The sequence below is a fragment of the Mus pahari genome, chromosome 12, assembly GCF_900095145.1.
Source record: "Mus pahari chromosome 12, PAHARI_EIJ_v1.1, whole genome shotgun sequence".
NCBI lineage: Eukaryota > Metazoa > Chordata > Mammalia > Rodentia > Muridae > Mus > Mus pahari.
This window is the reverse complement of record NC_034601.1, coordinates 15,912,895-15,935,910: the sequence shown is the minus strand read 5'-3', so window position 1 is coordinate 15,935,910 and position 23,016 is coordinate 15,912,895. Positions and strand designations below refer to the sequence as shown.

The 23,016-nt window shown below is 44.1% G+C and overlaps 1 protein-coding gene across 5 annotated transcripts in view; it reads left to right on the top strand.

Moving 5' to 3' along the window:
• Positions 1–23,016, top strand: part of Abcc5 (ATP binding cassette subfamily C member 5) — a 153,848-nt gene that overhangs the window by 67,396 nt on the left and 63,436 nt on the right. For 3 of the 5 annotated variants that reach the window (XM_021210088.2, XM_029544488.1, XM_029544489.1), the window contains exons 3-11: positions 7,737–7,894; positions 8,082–8,237; positions 8,928–9,075; positions 13,747–13,980; positions 14,138–14,311; positions 14,792–14,939; positions 16,372–16,520; positions 17,290–17,397; positions 20,676–21,032. In XM_021210088.2, the coding sequence (XP_021065747.1) occupies positions 7,737–7,894; positions 8,082–8,237; positions 8,928–9,075; positions 13,747–13,980; positions 14,138–14,311; positions 14,792–14,939; positions 16,372–16,520; positions 17,290–17,397; positions 20,676–21,032 (1,632 nt within the window). The other 2 variants (XM_029544492.1, XM_029544491.1) reach the window with 2 other exon arrangements.

Below are 23,016 nucleotides of genomic sequence, written 5' to 3'. Positions count from 1 at the left end.
GAGGCGTCCTCACTTGGGCACTTCAGCTTATTGACCTGTATGAGTTCTGTGGACTGTATCCTGGGCACTCTGTGCTTTTTTTTTTTTTTTTTTTTACATTTAATCGTTTTTTTTTTTTTTTTTTTTTTTTTTTTTTTTTTATTTTTTGGCTGATATGTACTTATTAGTAGATATCATACCATGCATGTCCTTTTGGGTCTGAGTTACCTCACTCAGGATGATATTTTCTAGTTCCATTCATTTGCCTGCAAAACTCAGCACGTCCTTGTTCTTAATAACTGAGTAGTATTCTATTGTATAAACAAACCACATTTTTTGTATTCATTCTTCTGTCGTGAGACATCTGTTTTTTTTATTTTGTTTTGTTTTTCTAGCTTCTGGCTATCACAAATAAGACTTGCTATGAACGTAGTAGAACACGTGCCCCTGTGGCATGGTGGGGGAGCTATATTAGAGGGTTACAGCATTAGGAAGGTTGAGAACCACTGCCTCAAGCATTGAGCTCCAAGTATTTCCTCATCCTGTGATTCATTTTTAGCTTAATCATTTGAAACTTAATCATGGTATTGACAAATTTAATCTCAGACCTCCCACCACCCATTGTAATACAAACTTTGAATTAATTGCTTCAGATCAAGCTTATGCAACAACTTAAGTTCTTCCTCATTGTAAGGTAATACCAGAGTACAGCTTGTAGAAAATGCCCATTTTACCATGCTGACACCATATTGTGTCCTTTGGCTTTATGTATTTGCTCTTATTTATGACTTGTACTAACAGGTGGCATGGGAATGTGAGCTGACATGGGTCGGTTTTCCCAGGGTGGCATGCTTGTCAGGAAGGCTTTGGATTGCTCCCGGGGGAATGATTCCTGGTCCCTGATCATTGCAGGGCAAGCACATTGTGCCCTGACAGCAGATTGGCAGTCTGGAGTGAGATGGGCAGCTCAGGCATGCAGTGGCTGTGCATGCAGTAGGTGTGTGAATTATGACAAATGCAAGATGGCAAATGTAAGGTGGTAAATGTAATGCCCACAAAGGAAGAGGTCTGTGTGCCAGCAGCTCTGTGCGCTGTGGGTCAGCTGTCTATTGGTCTTTCCAGCTAGGCCCGCGAGTGCAGGTCTTTGACTTCTAGCTGTGTTTAGGCAGAATCCAGACTTTTGTTCCTTTTTAGCTCTACAGTGTCTCTATCCCCTCCTCCTCCTCGCTTCAGTAGTAAGGTGTTCAGTATGTGCAACTCACACAGCTGCAGAGCAGGCACAACGGGTAGCAATATCTTCTTGTTGGGTTTTTTTTTTTTTTTTTTTTTTTCGAGACAGGGTTTCTCTGTGTAGCCCTGGTTATCCTGGAATTCACTTTGTAGACCAGGCTGGCCTCGAACTCAGAAATCTGCCTGCCTCTGCCTCCCGAGTGTTGGGATTAATTTAAAGGCGTGCGCCACCACGCCCGGATCCTTGTTGAGTTCTTGCCACCTCCCTGTCCCCCTGCAGTACCTGTGCATGTGGTTGGGCATCTGGCCACTGAGGACCTTTGATACCTCAGGACTCCTCGCCTTGTCTCAGGAAGAGCTTTACTCCTGGGAGCTTGAAGATGTGTTCATTTGCTAGACTGCTTATGTATGTGGGGAATCCCTGGGTTCCTTTCTCAGCACTGCAGAAGCCTGGTGTGGTGGTCATGTCTGTAATCTGAGCACTGAAGGTGGACACAGGAGGATCAAAAGTTTAAGGTCACACCTGGCTGCATATTATAGTCATGGTCAGCCTTGGCTACTTGAGATCCCATTTAAAAAATCACTTCTGAAAAAAGATTTAAAGAATTATAACATTGGGCTGGTGAGATGGCTCAGCGGCTAAGAGCACCCAACTGCTCTTCCAAAGGTCCGGAGTTCAAATCCCAGCAACCACATGGTGGCTCACAACCATCCGTAACAAGATCTGACTCCCTCTTCTGGAGTGTCTGAAGACAGCTACAGTGTACTTACATATAATAAATAAATAAATCTTAAAAAAAAAAAGAATTATAACATTAAAAAAAATGACCTCATAAATCTCTTCTTTCAGATTAGTGTGTACTATGTACTGCCTTAGCTGTTTAGCAATCTATGCTTACCTTGGTGCTACTGACATTGTGGCATAAAGAATTTTTGTTGTGGGGTTGTCCTGTGCAGTATAGAATATCCACCAACTTCCCTGCCTCTGCCTAGAACAGCTAGCAGCACTCTGTACTGGTGACAGCTACTCATGTCTCCAAATAGCCTCTAGAAAAACAAAACCGAACCACCCTCCCTCGAGAACAGTTAGAGTAGCCACTAACCACACATGGCTCTTGAACCTTTGAAACATTTGGAAACTGAGCTTGCCCCAAGAACAAAATACTAAATTTTACCACAGAAAACAATCCCTCATTAAGAAAATTCCAATAATGTTATAGTGATTATATATTAAAAAGGTGATACTTTTTATGATGTGTTAAGTAAAAGATATTAAAATGTTACTTTATTCTAAAGATGGTGAGAATTTCAGGTTGCATGAACAGGTGTAGGTTGAGGTTTGTGCTGAGTCTGTCTGACAGCACTGAGCTGCAGTGACAGCGTGCTGTAATTTAACCATTATTCTGCCGTTCGAGTTCTAGAAGCTGTTGGGTTTGAATGATTTCCCCTTCTTTGGAAATGTTCCTTTAGACAATGGAATTGTGGAGATGTATATCCAGAAGGTGTTAGTTATTCTTCCAGTGGCCGAGGCTTAGAGAGGCACTCTCACAGGGTGTTCTTGTTCAGATTCCCCTTTTTGCTATTGGGTTACTCTCTGTTTTTATTAAGGTAGGTAGTTGTACCTTGAATTTCAGTTTATGTTTCTTGTTGGTGACAATGTGTCTGTTTCTACTTTCTTATATCCTTATCCTTTAGAGTACTGTTTATAGATAGTAGGCCCTTAATTAAGAACCTGCTCAGTGAATAGACATTTTTTTCAGAAAAAGTCTACCAATATAAATGTATTAGCTATCTATGTCTCCATTTAACTTTATCCCCTCCTTCAGTGTTAATTTTAATTTAATAAGTTTTTATTTTCATATGTAAACCCATCCATCCATCTTACCTTTGATATGTTTTTTTTGACTTTTGGGGGTAAGCGGAAGCTATCCCCCATTCAGCTTAAGCTACTATTTAATTTTCTTCCATTTACTTAATCATTTTAATGTAACCTGTTAGGCTTAATTCCGCATGTGTTACTGTTCTGTGAAGCCCAGGCCTCTCCCTGCATCCTGGTTCATTTCCATTTCAATCCATTCAACCTCAGACTGTAGAGAATTTACAGCTAATAGAGTCTTCTTCTGCAGTAGTTGTAGGTACATGTTCTGAATAGTTAGTAATGAAGTTAACTGTGGCAGACTGAGCAGCTGTGCAGTTGTTAGGGTTTTCATTCTTTGGTCTTGTCCTACTGATGGAGTGTAGTCTATATAATCAAGAAAGAGCAAAGTGAATAATTACTATTGCACTGTTTTCTTAGGGCTTCTATTGCTGTGATAAAACAAAAGCAAAACAAAAGAAACAACAAACAAAATACAAAATAAAAACTTATCATGACCAGAATCAACTTGGGGAGAAAAAGGGACAACCACTTGTAGTTTGTCATCCAAGGAAGCCAGGGCAGGATCTCAAGGCAGGAACCTAGAGGCCACGCCTGGTGCTCAGTCAGCCCGGGGGTGGCACCTCCTGCTGTGGTCTAAGTCAAGAAAATGCTTCAAGGTTTACCCACAGGACAGTCTGGTGGGAGCATTTTCTCAATTGAGGTTCCCCTGATAGAATGACTATATCCTGTGTCAGGTTGACATAAAAGCTTGCCAGCACTACTGTTAATCCATCATAAGCAAAGTGGTAAGTGACAAGTATAAAGTACAAGTACAAGTGGAATGGGTAAAAATCCCTGTAGTGATTTATTAGATGGCATTAGATGCTTGGTTGTGTTGTTGGTGAGGCGACCTTTGACTTTTCAATAACAGGTGCCAGGTTCTGTATACAAACACCCTGCAGGCACTCAGTGGCAGGACCCTGTGTCACACATGCAGTGGTGTGGATTCGGAGGGATACTTAGTGGATTACTGAGGGCCAGATAACCTAAGGAGGGAGGAAATAGTCGAGGTGTTGCCCTTGATCGAAAGGTAATATATAGACCCTGTGTATTAAATGTTTGCTAAGCACTTATGTAATCTTATTTGCTTTCAGCATGGTGTAATAGGTTCACACACAGGTAAATGTGAGCACTGAAGCTCACAGTGTGGCAGTAACAGGCTGAAGGCTGGTGGCAAGGTCAGCATTCAGTCCACACCTGCCTTCTAAAACCCATGTTTAAAATCTCTGCATGGTAGTCGGACCCTTCAAGTCCGTAAGAGAAAATGGTTTTATTATAGTAAAGGAACTCTTTTCTCTGAGCGTTTTGTTCTCTGTCTGTCTTTCTCTTCCTTCTTTCCTTCTTTCCTTTCTTTTTTTAAAAAGCTCTTGCCAGAATCTAAGGCTCTGTTGCTCCGTGTTTGGACGAGGTCTGTCTCCGAAGCTCCCTGCTGCCTGTGTGCAGTGGGACCCTGTGTCCTTCCATCCCATTTTCCTTCTGTGACATGGGCAGAGCATAGTAACACACCAGGGCTGACCCTCTGGAAACTGTCTGTGAAAGAGAATCAGATATGGAGCAACAGCAGCAAATTTTAAGTTTTTAGATAAAAAAGTGTATTGTGCAACTTAACTTTAGAACTCCCTGTTTTCTTATTCCATAGGATATTACATACTACTATTACACAGGATAAGGCAATTATGATGGCTTGCCTTTGTCAGAGCAAGGTTTTAGGGAGGCCACGTTCTAAAACCTTAGCCTTCTTGTCATGCGGCTGATGCCACTGTGGCATTAAACGACCCTCAGCAATGGCCTTGCTTGCCAACTCTCACTCAAAGTTCTTTTGAGTTTGGTATCTGCCTGTACAGAAAAATAACATAACACTGGAAGATATGGGACACATCATTAAATGTGATCACAGAAACAAAACCCATGCCATCAGGTTTATTTATTTATTTATTAAATTGTTTGGTTTTCTAGTAACGTGTTTTTTTTGTTTGTTTGTTTGTTTGTTTTTAAAAACCTGTCAGTAGGCATTTTACAGTTAATCTTAGCCAAAAGGCCAAGATGTGATTTATTATTATTATTATTGATGAAGCAAATGAAATGAATGGGTTGTACACATCAGCACTCTCATGTTCTCTTCCCATTGTCCAGAATAGCCTTAAATATCAGAAGTGCTCAGGAACTTACTGTTACGAGACTGAGGTAAAAGAGGTGACCGATCTAGTTTTTTCTTAGTGCTGAAGTGGAAGTGTACTAGTGGATGGCATATTGCACTGCTAGTTTTATTTTCAACAAGCTAGAGTCATTGGGTCACAGGAGGCTCAACTGAGAAAATGCCCTTCAACAGCTTGTATTATGGGTGAGCCTGTGGGACATTTTCCTGATTAATGATAGATGTAGAAAGGCCCAGTTCACTGTGGGCAGTATCATGTCCCGACTGGTGGTCCTGGTTGCTATAAGAAAGTAGGCTGAGCAAGTCGTAAGCAAGTTTACAGATTACAGGGCAAGCCAATAAGTAACACTCCTCTATGGCCTCTGTATCAGTTTTTGCCTCCAGGTTCCTGCTTTTAGTTCCTGTCCTGATTTCCCTGGATGACAGACTACAAGCTTTGTGGTAGTTTGAGTGAGGTTGGCCCCATAGCTCATATATTTGAATGTTTGACTCCCAGTTGGTGGAGTCTTTAGTAAGGATTAGAAAGTATGCTCTTATTACTAGAGATGTGTGATTGTTTGAATGCAAGTGGCTCCAGTAGGCACATAGGGAGTGACATTATTATGAGGTGGTGTGGCTTTGTTGGAGTTAAGTGTGGTGTTGCTGGAGATGGTGTCTTACTGTGTGTGAGCTTTGAGGTTTCAAATGGTCAAGCCAGGCAGAGGGGCTTTCTTCCTGCTTCCTGCAGATTGAGTTGTAGAACCCTCAAGCTCTTTCTGTCAGCCTGCACACTACCATGCTTCCTGCCCTGACAATAATGGACTAAACATCTAAAACAGTAAGGCGGTACCAATTAAGTTGTCTTCCTTTATAGGAGTAGCCATGGTAATAATATGTCTTCTCAACAATAGAAACCCTAACAAAGGTGCCCTAACTAGGAGTGGACTTTGAGGTTTCAAAAGACTGTCCCAGGCCCAGCTCCCCACGGTCTCTGTTTCCTATTTGTGGATCAGGATGTGAGCTCTCAGATATTCCCCAATGCCATGTCTTCCTGCCATGATGCTATGGACTCACCCTCTGGAACTCTCAGCAAACTCCCGATTAAATGCTTTTTTATAAGTTGCCTTGGTCATGATGTCTCTTCTCAGCAGTAGAACAGTAACTAAGATAAGCTGTAAGCTGAAGTAAACACATTTCTACTCAAGATGACCCATCACAGGGACTATATATTTTGGACTGGGAATGTTGGGGTTCCTTGGGTGGGCAACCTGCTGAACACCCATGCTGTACTCTCCTGTTGCTGATGAGAAAGGGAGACAGGATATCCTGGCTCTCATGGTTAGTTGGGACTGACTTTGAAATTTTATAATACAAAGCAATACAATTTTCAGTTATTGGTGAAAGGATTGACTTTTAGTATATGACTCTCAGGAAAAAGAAGATCAAATATTTGATTTTTAAAATCATTTATCTTTGTGTGTGGCTCCAGGAAATTAATCAGGGCTTTCTGTGCTCTTGCCTCCCTCCTGCTGAAAGACCCCCGTTTCAGGGGATATCCTCGAACCAGTCCCAGGATGAGACGCCGCCGCCCCAATAACTCGAGAGAAACCATTCTTGATGCAATATGCATGAAGTTTAATCAGGAAAAATCAACTGTTTCAACTGAGGGCTTTTAAAGGAAAGACCATAAGGAAGGAAGGGGTGGGGAGAAGTTCACAAAGAAAGTTGAGTTTACAGCTTTTCTCCGGAGAAGCTGTATGGCTGGCTCATTTATGGCATAGGGGTCATAAGCTATCTTTTGGTAAACATTCCTGGCTTTTAATACCAGTTATCACTTTTCTAGCTGTCAGGTAGAAGGACATAAGGCTTCCTGCACCAGTCTGAGTTTAAGATGAGCCAGTTCCAGAGGTAATTAGTAACTCAGGCTGAAGGCAAAAGAACAAAGAACTCTTTTTAGGTGTCTAAGAAATAAATTGAGTTGGTGTCTTACACTGCTAGGGATCAAACCTAGGGTCTCATGCATTCTAGGGAAATACTCTACCATTGGACTACATCCCTAGCCCATGATAAAAGATTTGAGTTAATAAAAAAAATCTATGTTTTGAATGTATAACACAAAGAATGAACCTAGTGTAACGTGGATTCCAGTTACTGTGTCATCATGGCCTGTCAATGTAACACTTGTACCATCTTATGGGAGATCTAACATAGGAGAAGGAGGTGGAGGTGATGGCACAGATGTGAGAACTATACTTTCCACTCCATTCTACAAACCTAAAAAAACTTCAGATGTGTGTGTTCGGTTGAATGTTCTTTAATGGGTTCTTAACATGCAGGTTTAGTGTCTAGCCCTGTGTCCTTGGGTTTCCAGTGCTGATGGAGTGGTTTGCTATGGGTGTATTTTGAGTTGTAGTCAGCTGGATTTGCCTCTCTTCTCTCTATATTAATCTTCCTTAACTGTTCTCCCCATCACAGTTGGAGTGCCAAGATGCCCTCGAAACAGCAGCCCGAGTTGAGGGGCTTTCCCTGGATATCTCTGTGCATTCACATCTCCAAATTCTGGACGAGGAACATTCTAAGGGAAAATACCACCATGGTTTAAGTGCCCTGAAGCCCTTCCGGACCACTACCAAGTAAGGCTCTGTTGGCTGATGTTTCATATGCAAAGCACTAAAAGCAGTTTTGAAATCTCAGGCTAAACAGCTGGGGAGGGGCGGGGACCAACACTTGTCAAGAACTGATTGTTTACTAAGGGTGTTTTTCACTTATGCTCAGTTGCTCTGTGTGTGTTGACACCTCGTGGTTGGACTTCTCCTCCAGGCACCGGCACCCAGTGGACAATGCTGGGCTTTTCTCCTACATGACCTTTTCATGGCTCTCTCCTCTGGCCCAAGTGGTTCACAAGAAGGGGGAGCTGTTAATGGAGGATGTGTGGCCTTTGTCCAAGTATGAGTCTTCTGATGTGAACTGCAGAAGGTAGGCGTCTCTGGTCCACCCTACATATACTGGGTGATAGGCCTGAGCTAGTGGGTGGGCCAGCAGTGTGGAATCTAAAGCTCCACACCCATTAAGAACTTCAGCTGAGGGTGGGCAACCTGTGGGCTCTCTTCCCTTTGCCTTATCTCTGTTTCCCTCTAATTGTGCTTTAACCAAGGGCTTGCTCTCTCTCTCTCTCTCTCTCTCTCTCTCTCTCTCAATCTCTCTTTCTCTCTCTCTCTCTCTCTCTCTCTCTGCCCCACTTCTAGAACTTTCTGAGCCTCCAGGGAGATATTGTTGCTGCCTTGTGACAGAGTACATTTTTGGTGGTAGCTGATTGTCTCATTAAAGTCTAGTTTGTAGCTTTGCATTTTATCACAGGATCCTTCAGAAAGGGTTGGTGCTCTTGCAAAAGGAAGTTTTTATCCACAAACTGGATTCAGGGAGACACCTTTGAGGAGTGGAAGTAAAGGCTCCTGCTCTTGTGTTTTGTATTTCAGACACTCCCTTCTGGGAGTCAATACACGTAGGCCAGGAAGGGAGTTTTTCTGTACAAGATGTAGGCTATGTGCATAATTTAAAAGGAGAGATTTGTGTATGCAACAATAGAACCTTCGATGGCAAGAAGGGGGCTAGGGTGTGTCCTTTCCCTGGGGAGATGTGTAACACAGGACATGTACCCTTGTTAAGACTAGAGAGACTGTGGCAAGAAGAGCTGAATGAAGTTGGGCCAGACGCTGCCTCCCTGCGAAGGGTTGTGTGGATCTTTTGCCGCACCAGGCTCATCCTGTCCATCGTGTGCCTGATGATCACGCAGTTGGCTGGCTTCAGTGGACCAGTAAGTTCTGACTATCCTTTCTGAACATCTCCAGACCCGGCCACAGCCAGCTCTAACCTTGTTTTTCGGTTGCAGAGGTAATGATTATTTTTGAGCTAGTTAGCAGGCTTAAATATACTTCTAGGGCTATTGAATAGGGTCAATGGATTTGGGAGTAAATTGTGGCTTGTCAACTAGACTGTTAAGAACAAAGAGCTGCAGAAGAAGAAACTGCTGGCTTGTTTTCCTGGGGTTGCACAAATCTGAATTGATCCTGGTTCCACACAGCTCCTGCTTGTTGATTAAGTGCTGCCATGAACAGCCGTGTCTTGGCAGTACTGTGAGCGAGTAAGCTGAGCGTTGTGTGGCATGGGCTAACAAGCCTATGTAGGTGATGTACCAGATGCCTGAAGGCATGGTTGCTATGTTTACTGACTCTGTAACCAATGATCCCTCAAGAAGCTAGAAGTCTACCAGGGTTTTTGAGAGTCTGTTTCAAGTTTTACATATAGTGTTAACTGTGGCAGATTTGGGGCGGCCGCTGTGGTTTCTACTGAGCCTGTGTGGATTCAGTGTAGTAGCTAAGGGAGCTTTGGGCAGGAGGAGTTTTCGGGGCATCCTTTCTTGCATTTCTCTGTGCTGCCTGACACTTGAGATTGTGATTGAATTTATTCTCTACATATTTGCCTTGAGGCATCGGAGCAGTAGTACTGTTTAACTGTGCGTTTTCCGTGTGTGGGTAAGCTGGAGGTTCATGGTGGGTAAGTATGTGTCTAAGATGCATGGTGCCTAGGTGAAACTAATTTACACTTTGGAGGTTTTTTGTTTTTTTATTTTGTTTTTCTTCTTTTTAATGTATGATCTTAAAAAAAAAAAGTTTTGGTATTAGGTTTCTTAATTGACCAACTAACACTTTTATGTAAGTTTTAAATAAAAGAGACCATGTAACTGAAATGTTATTAGCCAGAATTGCACATGTTCCATAGAGCCAGCATTCCCCCAAGAAGAGCTTCTGTCATTGTATCACTACAGAGCTGGTGGCTGCTATGACTCTTTGCACAGTTCCTTCATCTGGGTGGTACAGAATTTCTCAATAATACCATAATGGGCTTTCTTAATTCTTTATTTCCCCTTTTCTTAAAAAAAGAAAGAAAGAAAGAAAGAAAGAAAGAAAGAAAGAAAGAAAGAAAGAAAGGAAAGAAAGAAAGAAAGAAAGAAAGAAAGAAAGAAAGAAAGAAAGAAAAGAAAGAAAGAAAGAAAGAAAGAAAGAAAGAAAGAAAGAAAGAAAGAAAGAAAAGAAAGAAAGAAGAGTCTTGGATTACAGGGATTAAGTTTTTACTCCACAAAAAGTAATTGCAAAATGCATGCTCACTTTGATGTCTTGAAGGTCATTCCTTTGAGCATCTGTTAAGTTCTTAATCTTTCAGTTCTGATGCAGCAACCAGGATGCTAACTTCTAGAGACTGCTTCTAGATGCCCATGGAGAGTCGCGTGCCTTTCCGTAACAGGAACTTGTGGCACATCTCCCTCTGCTGCCGTTTTTTTGGGAAGAGCCCTGGAGAGTCACTAGGCCTGAGAGAGCTGAGGGCTTGTCTGTTGTCTCTTTTTTGTGAAACAGATGTGCAAGTATAAACAATGTAGACATCTTTTTGGAACCTAATCCCAATAAATTCTTTTTTTGACTGGAACTTGGAGAATCAGACTGGTCTTGAAAAAGGAAATGAAATTAACATTAGCAGTGAGCAAACCTGTGAGTCCTTCTGCGGAATCCAATGTTAGATTTTGCACACTTTCTAAATTGGGCATGATTTTCAGATTGGCTTATTCTGTTCTTACCAAAATCTTAACCTAAATTGTACACTCCATACATGGGACATCCCATTAGGTCTTGTTGAGCCTTGGTGGTCATACACAGAAAAAAATGAAACATAGTTAGGTTGTATTTATGCGCATTATTTTTAAAAATTTGGTCAGTTGATTCTGACCCCAGAATTGTCTGGCAACCGGCACTCCTGCTTTATGCCAGGTGCCTCAGGTCCAGGAAAGTTCTAGCACAGTGCCAGCATTTATAATGGTACTGGCCATACTCAAAATGCAGACCCAATCACTACATTTATAGAGATGCTTTGGGGCCCTTCTTAGACTTAAGTTTTAGAAGTCCAGGCCTGACCTGGGACTTGTGTCTGAAGAGTTAGCACCCACCCTAGCCTTGCCAGAGAAGGCTGCCTTCTGCAGTGCCATCTCTTAGTGAGTGCTAACTCTGTGCCAGGCCTTGTGGGGAAAGGGCATTGGGAAGCCTTGAGAGAGGTAAGTTCCCACCCTCCAGCCTCTCTCCAACCACAGCTTGCTCCATGCTGTCAGGATCTGAACTTGGGGCGAGTGTCTCTGTAGTGGGACCAGTGACAGAAGCTGTTCTTTAGAATTTTCAGGATGGCTGTATTCTGCGGTCAGAATGAGAGAGTCAAGCTGGGCGGAATCTCTCACCAAGAGCTCAGGTAAGGTAATGTTTATCCACTGGGAATGCCTTCCCCAGCAAGACAGCTATGCTGACAACCTTCCATTTCCTCCCAGTTAGCTTAGACAAAAATGATAAACTTAGGACTTTTAAAAAAACCTGAATTTGTTTGAATTTTTCATGTAAAACTGCTTTTCTTTCCCCCATACAAGCTCATTTGAAATGTCATTGCTTTTTTAAAGCCCTGTGTGGGACATGTGTTACCTCTGTCATCTTTTCCCCTTGGAAAGTTTTGCATAATGTAAACATACCCATGTCTTTCACCTTCCCTTCTCCTCTCTGGGAGGGACTGATTGCTTATCCAGTGCTATCAGGGGGGCACCCTAAGGTATAGGAGAGGAAGGAGCCCAAACAACACCGGCTACCCTGGGAGACTGCGCCACACTGCTGCCCTGTGTGGGAAGTGCTTCCCTGCAGGCCTTCCTACTGAGCTGCATCACTATGGGAGGAGAGGCTCTGGCCTCGTGACCCAGTTCCACATTTTGGATGCATATGGAAAGAAACCAATCTTCTTGCTAGTTAATCTATGCAGTGAGGACCAAACAAGGGTTCTAGAGCTTCTGCAGGAGGGTCAGGGTGGATTACAGTAGTTCTCGGAATCTGAAATCCCCTATTTGATCAGGTGATTTACTGGGGCTTGGCATGACCCAAGAGACCTCCTAGGACCAAGTAAACAGTTTGCTGTTAAATGATTTTCATAAAAACTGAGACTAATTAGAAACCTGGTTTAGGCACCACAGGCTGGTGGTTGCCTCTGCCTCTGTTGTAGGCCATTGAGTATCTTACAGCTGCAGACAGAATTCCTTACTGAAGGAACCAGGGTAGATGGGTGCATGAGTTTAATTTCTTTTTTTCCTTTAAGGTGGGCACTGGTTTGGCTTTCTTTTGTTATAGTTTGGTTTGATTTTTGCCAACCTCAATTTTAGCTACCAGGACTCGAAAAGACTCCGAGGGATGGCAGCACCCTGCCCAGCAGGCCTAGAATATCGCAGTCTGTCGGGAGCAGTGTTTCCTCGCAGCCTACCATGCCAACAGCACGTGCAGTTTTAAGCAGGGTACCTCTATAGGGGGGTTTTAGTTGTTTCTTTTTTCTTTCTTTTTTTTTTTTCTTCTTCTTCTCCTTAATCTTCTTTCTTCAGCAGCAAGGTCTTTATTGCTAGAGACTCTACTTCATTGCAGCTTTGGGATTCCCTCCTCGGTGAAAGCTGCCATCCTGATGTATTGTACTGCAGACTCTGGAAGCAGCTATCGCTCTGCCATGCATTTCCTCTACTGTGTATAGTTGCAAGTGGGAGGCCAGCCCATCTGTGTGATGGCTATCCCCATACAGCTCTGTATGTTCCCACCAAATGTTCCTGATAATTCCCACTGCTAATGTACAGTGTTTGTGAGATGCTCTTTGAACATGGTTATCTTTAAATATATATTTCATTTTCAATAAAAGTACACTGCTTCCCACTTCCTGGTATTTACTGCTGTTGCTGAATGTGCCTGTGTGAGTGTGTGCTCCGGCGTTGCAGGACCTCAGAGCTGGAGGTGACACTCGTGGTTTCTGGGGGCTGGCTGTCCTCCCTCCCTGCAGGTGGTGTTAGACATATGCTACCTGAGGTAACATGTTTTTGTTTTTGCGAGGGAGTGGGCGTGGGGAGGGCCAGAGGGAGGGTCTCTGGAGTTTGGTAACTTGTACTGTTTGCTCTCTTCTGTCCTATTAAACTGCCCCTGTTTGTTTGCAGGGATGTTTTGCACTTCCCACTCTTCCGTACAACTGTAGGTACACTGTTCCTTTTTATCAAATAAGCACGTGTGAAAGGGTACAGAGAAAGGTCTCGGTTTCATGTAAAGAGATGTAGCCATGTGTGAAGATGCTGGAATAAGGTCAATATATACCTTTGGATGACCATGTGTTTAGAATGCATTGCAGCTCATGGACAGGTTTATGTTACATTAGAAAGAGTAGTGGTCGCGATGGTGCCCTTCAGGAGAAAAGCAAGTGATCCCTCTGTCCTTCACCTGGGGGCAGATTGCCGGGAATATTTGGTCCAACAGCCCAGTTTCTCTCTGCTTACACACTGATCACTGTACCGTGGAGCCTGCTCTTTCTAACCTAACATAACACTGCCGCATTGTGTGGGGTTACCGTGGGCGATGTTGACTGTGGTGTGTGTTTCTCCCTGTAGGCCTTCGTGGTGAAGCACCTCTTGGAGTATACCCAGGCAACAGAGTCTAACCTGCAGTACAGCTTGCTGTTAGTGTTAGGCCTACTCCTGACAGAAGTTGTACGCTCCTGGTCACTCGCCCTGACTTGGGCATTGAACTATCGAACTGGTGTCCGGTTGCGGGGGGCTATCCTGACTATGGCATTCAAGAAGATCCTGAAGTTAAAGAACATTAAAGAGAAGTCCCTGGGAGAGGTGAGTTGAGAGCCCGTGCTTTGTACTCAGAGCAACCCAGAGCAGACTCTCAGCCGGAGTCCCTCCTTTCCGTGGTCCCTGCTCTGTTCTTGACCTTTCTCCTGAATACAGTGGCCCCTGTCCTACACACTCCCTCACTATTTGTCATATCTTACAGCTCATCAATATCTGCTCCAACGATGGGCAAAGGATGTTTGAGGCAGCCGCTGTGGGCAGCTTGCTGGCTGGCGGACCTGTTGTGGCCATCTTGGGCATGATTTATAATGTAATCATTCTAGGACCAACGGGCTTCCTGGGATCGGCGGTTTTTATCCTCTTTTATCCAGCGATGGTGAGTGAGCCCCTTGGGTGTACCATGGTAGCGTCTTCATGTGGGATAGACAAAGTACTTGTACCAAGTTAAAGAAAGAGGCTAGACGTCTTCTCAAAGAAGGTAGTTGGTAAAGTCTGATGCTAGATAGTGCTCAGATTTTGTACAGAATTTTGACTTGCAAGGAAGTAAGGAGTCATTTGCATAAAAGACTGGAGCCATCTGGAGGCAGAGTGAGTCTGGGTGGAGCAGAAGGCTCTAGGTGAACCCACCCTGAAACAAAACAGGAGCTACTGGTGCTGACATGGTGGGACCAGTGTCTGTGAGATCTGACCAGTAATTGTCTTCATCACCCTACAAGACCCCTTTAGTTAAACAACAGCACAACCCTGTGAAACCATGTTTGTCCCAGGAACAGGGCTATGTGCCCGTTTGGCTGAGACTCTTGTGAGGCGGATCCAGAGGTGCTTCAGTCTGATAGGGTGCTGCTTTCCCTTCCAGATGTTCGTGTCACGGCTAACTGCATATTTCAGGAGAAAATGTGTAGCTGCCACAGATGACCGTGTCCAGAAGATGAATGAAGTTCTTACCTACATTAAATTCATTAAAATGTATGCCTGGGTCAAAGCGTTTTCTCAGTGTGTTCAAAGTGAGTTTAAAGATTTTTCCTTGTGTACGTGGTGAAGGGATTTTGGATTCTTTGGGTATGTTCAGTCATGTACTTTGCTTCCTAAGCACATTAGAAACTAGACTTCTGATGTCTAATATCTTCATGTAGAATCTTTTATATTTAAAAGAGATCTCAGGGATTTGAGCTTGGGAAACTGATTTTGCCCCAGATATTATTGCTAGCTAGAATAGTATGGACAAATACAGCTATCAGAATATAGGCAAATCCTCCTCTTACCCAGTGCTTGGGTTTTGGCCCAGCTAAGAAGGAGTTGCAGAAGGTGCTCAGACGATTGCCAAGAACCCGTCTATTCTGGGTTGTATAGGTGCCAGAGGTGGTCGTGTGACCCTGAGGGATGACCTGGACTTCAAGATGCCTGGACTAGGCACCTACCCCTGTTACTTGTAGGGGCTCCTTCTGTCATCTTTTAAAACGATTAATTACAGTGTTCTCAGTGCTGGCTCCATTCACATTTTCAGTTCAGCACAGGCATAAGCATGTGAAGTATACTCGCAGCACAAGCCTGTCAGGGTAACTAAGGTGACACTGGCATTTAAATACTTCTGAACAAGAATAGGAAGGCTGGGCCTTAAAAATAGTGGCATTTAAGAAGAGAAGCTTAAAAAAAAAAGGATAACCTTAAATTCAGTAAAAAGTACATATGGGCTGGTAATGGACTTAATGACATAGTAACTACTATAAATGTTGTAAACATTAGTACAATTTTAAATAGAATAAAAAGTAGTTTGTTAGTATCAGGACAGTTGGTTTGTTTTCTCTGATTAAACTTTCCAGAGCTCATCTGGACTCTGTTCTTATAAGGTGGTTGAACATCCCCAGAGTAAATAACAAGCACTAACCAAATACACAAAGAAAGCTGCCAGGTGTAGACGCAAATAAAGTGTTCTTTCTATTGAAACCCAATAGACTTATACATGCCAGATGGCAGGGAACCAGAGTACTAGTGTTGTAGTTGCTTTCTTTCAGATTTCTTCTTGTGACTCGGTCCATTCACACCTCAGTTGTCTTGATGGAATCGATAGTCCTAGGGTGGGAGCTGGGCAGTGCTTACCCAGCACATGTGAGTGAGGCCTAGGTCCAGCCTACAGAAATGACAAAGCCAGAGTTGATAGTCCACTAAACGGGTTTTGTTTTCATCATTGGTACTGAAGGATCATTTAAAAACCTGCCTGTATCCTAACACCATGGCTCTTGGGAGGCTGAAGAAGGAAAGTCTATGTTTCAGGATAAGCCTAGGCTACATAGCAAGAACCTGTCTTAAACAAACGAACAAAACCCCAAAATACAAAAAATATATTTGCAGCTGAAACCTGGTTCTTTCCTGGTGGTGGAGTAACACTATCCCAGAGTGTGTTTTGACTAGCTTTGAGGATGGGTTGCTTTTTAATAGAAATCCGAGAGGAGGAACGTCGGATATTGGAGAAAGCCGGTTACTTCCAGAGCATCACTGTTGGAGTGGCTCCTATTGTCGTAGTGATCGCCAGTGTGGTGACGTTCTCCGTTCACATGACTCTGGGCTTCCATCTGACTGCGGCACAGGTGAGGACAGTCAGAAACGTTCTCTGCAGAGCTCGTGTGCCCTTCTCGTTACCTCACTTGGGACTGCTACCAAGAATTAGGAGTTTCCTTCATTCATATCACTAAGTTGAGAAGTAGAAGAATACGGCACTATCCCTTATACAGGAATAATGTGGTTTATTTTCAGTCAGCCTGGGTTTGGGTTTAATTTTGTAAATACAGATGAACCTGTGTTTCATGTTTATGAAGAATTTTAGGTGAAAGTCTCATTTAAAACAAAACCCTACCTTTAAAATAAAAATGTGAGCTGAAGCCCAGAGGTTAAGAGTATATATTACTCTTGCAGAGGACTGTATAGTTAAGTTTCCAGCACCCATAGTGGGCTGCTTGGAACCCATGGGTAACTCCAGGTCTAGGAGATCTGACACTTCTGGACTGGGCTCTGAGGGTACCACATTCATGTGCACATACTGTCAAACACAAGCACACACACTCATAATTTAAAAATGAAACTTTAAACTGTAACTGAGGCTGACGAGGTAGACATAGGCACTTGCTACCATGCCAAATGACCTGAATCCAGTTATTGGAACACACACGGGGAAGGAGAGAGCCAGCTCCTTTAAGTTGTTCTCAGACCTCCACACATGCACTGCCATACACACAAATGTACTTGCCCACAAAACAAATTACTTTAGTGTGACTGCATGCACCCAAAAGGAGAGTGGTGCCGCCTTGTCTACTGTGTGACCTCTCAAGGCTTGCTCTCACCTCTCTTTTGTATTTTAAGGCCTTCACAGTGGTGACTGTCTTCAATTCCATGACTTTTGCTTTAAAAGTAACACCATTCTCAGTGAAGTCCCTCTCTGAAGCATCGGTGGCTGTTGACAGATTTAAGGTAAGTGGTTCCTTGCCCATATCAGGAGCTATCCTTGGGACAGCTTGCTTGCTGCCTGTATTCCGAGAGTCCACATAGGCCAGCTGCACTTGACTTTGGTTTGCCTTTAGGAGAGGGAAGAGAGAACTGAATTAAGGGATGAGAGTAATGCCTTTTAAAATGAATGTGCATTTTTATCTCTCCTGATTGGTTCTGGGTTGTGCTCCCTTTCCATAGTGAGTACTTCTGCCAGGCCCAGCATGGATGTGAATTGTTATTTACTGAGCTTTTAAAGGGCTTAAGTTAGATCAGCATGGCCAGGTGTCTGCCGGGTTCTCCCCACCCCCTCTCATGCCTGCTGCCACTTTGATTGGTTGTTATGCTGAGTCCTTTTGATATTTCTTTTTCCTACCCAGTGATTGCCACTACATGAGGCAGGGAATGCAGTGACATGGAAATAGTCATAAAACTAGATCATGTTGAGAAGTACAGTTAAGTAAGTATGGGCCCCTTTCCTTGCGTGGTTAGTTGATCAGACCTTTTTGTGTTCTTTGTACCTTCAGAATAACACAACCGTGTGACACAAGAGGGAGTGACGGGGGCCGGTGGAGGGGAGTAGATACTTAACTTGGAAGTGGTTAATGCTTAATTCCCAAAAAAGGGAGAGGCACTGTGTGTGCTGGAGTTCATCAACAAGACCTCGCTCCTCGTGGCCTTGCTTGGCCAGCGAGGTGAACGAGGCAACAGTTCTGGTGGCATGAAGAGTTGAAGCCCCAGGGCTGGAAGGATGACTCTCACTACCTTAGAGGCTCAGGAGCCACCGTGGGCTGCCCTGTAAAGGAGAGAGGAGTTGCTGGGATTCACCTCAGCTGTTGCCTTTTACAGTTAGTCAGGTGACCTGCATTGGGCCAAGAGACCGATTCTTCCAGAACGTCCCCCTTTCTCGTGCTTTCCTCCTCCTGGCTGCTAAAGGACCAGAGCACAGGAGACGGATGTAATGACAGGCAGAGCTTTGTCTCTCTGGAGCCACCGAACCCAGTCATGGAAGAAAGTGAAAGTTCTGACCAAAGCGCTCCTCGTTTGTTTCTGCATCCTTGGTAGTGGATGGATTTTGTTGAGTTTTAGATAAAGAACTAAGGGAGAAAAAAGTAGTTTTGTGACCTTGTTTTTGAATTGTCTCCTTTTAAGTGAGTACAGTGTTAGCTGGTAGTACAGGCATATTTATACTGGAAAAATGATTTAAAGTTTTTTTAATTGGAATCCTAGCGTAACTGTGTTGTGTTATATCCGGCAGCTCTCTGTGTGAAAGCAAGCTGCTTTTCCTCTTTGGTCTGTTAGAGGTGTTTGTTTTTGAGGCAGACCGGCTCACACACAGACTGGCTGCTAACACACAGTTGTCCTGCCTTGGCCTCCTAGGGCTGAGGTTACTGCTGTACACCTCACCGTGGGGTTAGGAAGCACTGTCAGGGGGCAGCATCCTAGAGGAAGGTGAGGTTTGTGCGTCCTGGCAGGCGCACATCTCAGTCAATCCACATTCAGGTGTTGTGAGGTCCTTGTCTGTCAAAGCCTGTCAGGGCTGTGGGAAGCAGAAAGTAAGAGCCTGTCAGGGCTGTGGGAAGCAGAAAGAGCAGAGAGGCTGTGTTCTCCAATAGGCACCACTATTTCTCTGAATAGTTTATAGGGGCCTACACAGTCTCCATCCTTTTAACAGATCTTTAGGGGAGGATCCATCCTTTTAACAGATCTTTAGGGAAGGAGATGATCAGAATAGCTGACGATATTCCAGCCCAGCCTCTCAGAGGCTCTGGATATACAAATCCCACAGCTGCTCGTAGACAGGAGCTTTACCTAAGCCTTACGACACACGGGGTTTACAGGAATAACAACTGTGATCCCAGCTCTTGCAGGTGGCGACAGGAGGGCCAGGGCTCACAGTCATTCTTGGGTGCCCAAGGCTACATGAGATCCTTTCTTTTTATCTTTTAGGATTTATTTTAATTTTTCTTTTATTTTTGAGATTATAATTACATAGTTCCCTCCATCTCTTCCCTTTCTCTAAATTCTCACACATACTCTTCCTTGCTCTCTTTCAAACATACAGCCTCTTTTTCTCACTCATTGTTGTTCTATACACATATGTATATCTGTATGTATGTGCATGCATATATATGTTCCTAAGTACATACATACAACCTGCTCAGTCTGTATAATGTTACTTATGTGTATGTTTTCAGAGCTGATCATTAGATAACCAGTGGAGGAGAGGAGGGCTCTTTCCTGGGGAAGACAATTTCTCTTGCTCTTAGCATTCCTTAGTTGCCGTAGGGTTGTGAGGGCCTCGAGAGTTCCCCCACCCTGATCGATGCTAGCATGTCTGTTCTTGTCCTTGTTCAGTTCATTAAGACGCTTTTTTAACTCTCCTTAAAAGCACGCTGGAATCCAGGAGAAAGGAGAGATTACCTGTTGTTTTCATTAGTACTTGGGAACTTTAAGCCATTTGGGGTATTTAGTAATTGAGTAGAGTCCTCATTCTGCAAGCCATCTTTTCTCTAAAGATTTTCTAATGTTTTAAATTATTTTTTAAAAAAGCAATCTGAAAATCTCCCTGCAATAGTGCTCTGTAAGAATTTCCTGGCTTAAGAGGGGTTCAAGCATAACTAGAAAAATCAGAATTTTAGATCTAACTTTGGAGACTCTTCCCCATTTAATGTTACATTTTGCTGCCCTTTGAAACAACTCAGTAGGACTCTGGAAATGAGTGGAGAGGAAACTGATTCTTTTCCCTGGAGCGATTCTTGGGGAGGTACCTCTTGTCCACACAGGCCCTTAGCTCAGATGTTTTCCAAATCCAGCAGTCAAGAGGTGCCAGGCCATGGGTGAGGTCAGTGTGCAGGCATTAGCTCTACAGAAGTGGTCTGGGAGGTTCCTGGCATCATGATGTCTGTGTAAAGGGTCAGTATTCTTCCTGGGATTTCTGTTACTCGGGAACCTATGAAGTACTGTACGTGGGGCACCATATCCCTATTAGTTATTAAGTGTCCTTTTGTCCACATTAGACTGGCAGAAAAGCAGGGTACCTTAGTGTGTAAGCTAGCATAGAGGGTTTGGTCAGTGGACGAGGCCCTGAGACCCCTTGCCAGTCCTGAGGTGAGGCTACACTAATGAGCTACCTTTTGCTCTTCAGCTTTCTTCCACTGTATAGCCTGATGTGTTTTGCTACGTGAGTGTACGCCATAAGCTTGTCTCCCTGGTCTTGATCCAGTGTCTCATCTTTGCACCTCTCTCACAACTCCTATCAGAGTTTGTTTCTAATGGAAGAGGTTCACATGATAAAGAACAAACCGGCCAGTCCTCACATCAAGATAGAGATGAAAAATGCCACCTTGGCATGGGACTCCTCCCACTCCAGTATACAGAACTCGCCCAAGCTGACCCCCAAAAGGAAAAAAGACAAGAGGGCTACCAGGGGCAAGAAAGAGAAGTCGAGGCAGCTGCAACACACTGAGCACCAGGCGGTGCTGGCAGAACAGAAAGGACACCTCCTCCTGGACAGTGACGAGCGGCCCAGTCCGGAAGAGGAAGAAGGCAAGCAGATCCACACAGGGAGCCTGCGCCTGCAGAGGACACTGTACAACATTGACTTAGAAATTGAAGAGGTAAGCTACCTACCTGTACCCTCTCTGCCTACTTCAGCACTGACTCCAGCGTCACCCGACTTGACCCTGGCAGGACCCTCCCTTTAAGCAGAGTATTCTGACTGTAAGCAGTTTTGAATCAAGAGCAGATTGGGCTCTGATTCCAAAGCGAGCGGCAGAACTACTAACTTATGAGCTGCTTGCTTTACTGATGAGGAGGTGAAGCACTCAGGTGGACCTTCCAAGACCCTGCTCTCTTGACTTCTGGCTGTGATGGCTGTTCTAATTAAATCCACTGCTGTAACTGTGTGGGCTCCTTGTCAACATCACGTTGTGCATCATAGAGAACTTGGCATATAAAAGGTATTCTCAATGCTGCCTTTTCTTTTTTTCTTTTTCTTTTTCTTTTTTTAAATTTATTTTACATATCTGTTTGTAGGTGCATGCACTTGAGTGAAGGAGCCAGTGGAGGGCAGAAGACAGTGTCAGATTCTCTGGAGCTGGAGTTACAAGTGGTTCTGAGCTGCCTGATTGGTGTAGGGTCCTCTGGAAAAGCAGCAAGTGCTCTTAAGCCACGAAGCAGTCTCTCCAGCCTCCTCAGGGTTGATCTTAACTGTATTGTAATAATTTTTAAAAATATAAGTGAAGGGCGATTTGGGTATAGAGTATCATAGTTCAGCTAGTATAGACATGGACTCTCAGAGAGTTGCTTAGAACACAGATTTTAGGTCGAAGATTTAAGATTCAAACTATGACTGGGAAGTAACCCCATTCACACATTCATTCAGTAGCCTTTTTGTTTTTTTAAAGTACCAGCTTTGCACCAAGTCCTGTTGAAGGACTGAGAACAAACAGCAGAACCTACACAGCCAAACTCCCTTTCTGGAGTTTACGTCCCTAGTGGACAGACACAAAGAACAAGCAGGTGACGCGTATTGTGTGAGGTTGTGATAAGGACGATGCAAAGGATGGTAATGGAGCTGGGACAGCGGCTGTTGCACTTGCATTTTTAACACTTTTTCTAAGGAGAAGACCCCATTCAAAGGATGTTTTAGTCAGGCTTGGTAGTACATGCCGGTAGTTTAGGGCATGCTGAGGTAGATCACTATGAATTTGAAGCCAACCTGGATACATAGTGATACCCTAACTAAAAAGGTGGTGGGAATGGGCCTGGCAGATAAACCTAGTAAGTACCAGTGAGAGAGGGGAGGCGAAAGGGGAGAGAGAGGGTAGTGTCTGAGAGAGCAAGTCATGAGACTTCTAGAGGAGAGGGTCATAGCTAAAGAGCAGAAGCAAGGAGTAGGGGCTCTCCATCTGGACCAGGATGAGTGTGGGAGATGATGGCCAGTGGCCCGAGAGGAAAAAGGGTGAAGTCAGCTTTGCAGAAGTGCCTGTGAATACGTAATGGCCTGCTAGGCTCAGAAGAGTGTGTGAAGAGACAAGGAAGGAAAGAAGGAGAGGACTAAGGGGCTGTTTCTCCAATGCAGGAGGGAGGTGGGAGAGTGATGGAGCCAGGGCTGATTAGAAATGCTCATCTGCAGAGCTAGAAGGAGGCACTGCTGACCGCTGACTGGGGCACCTTGGGCAGATCCAGAGGCAGACTCAGGAGACAGCAGAGAGATTCCTGCTTTTAGCATCCATAAGCAGAGCAGGTGGTGGTGGTCACTGGAAACTGTCATGTCGGGTTTTATTTCACTCTTAGCATCAGCAAGCTTACTTGATGACAATTACTGATGACTGAGGCGGTCCCACCATATCAGCTCCTAATCAGCTCTTTCAGATACTGGCTTTGCATACTCAATGAAATTTACTCTTCCATGTGGTAATGTGATACTCGATTCAGTGAGGACCTTCCTCCGGAGCTCAGAGCCCAGTGAGGGAAACAGATACAGGGTTGGTTTGGAATATCGGGACACACGATTAGCAGATGTGGCAGAGCTGAAACTCTGGTGCATACTACCTGCCTGCATTCTGGGATCCTCCTCCTCCTCCTCCTCCTCCTCCT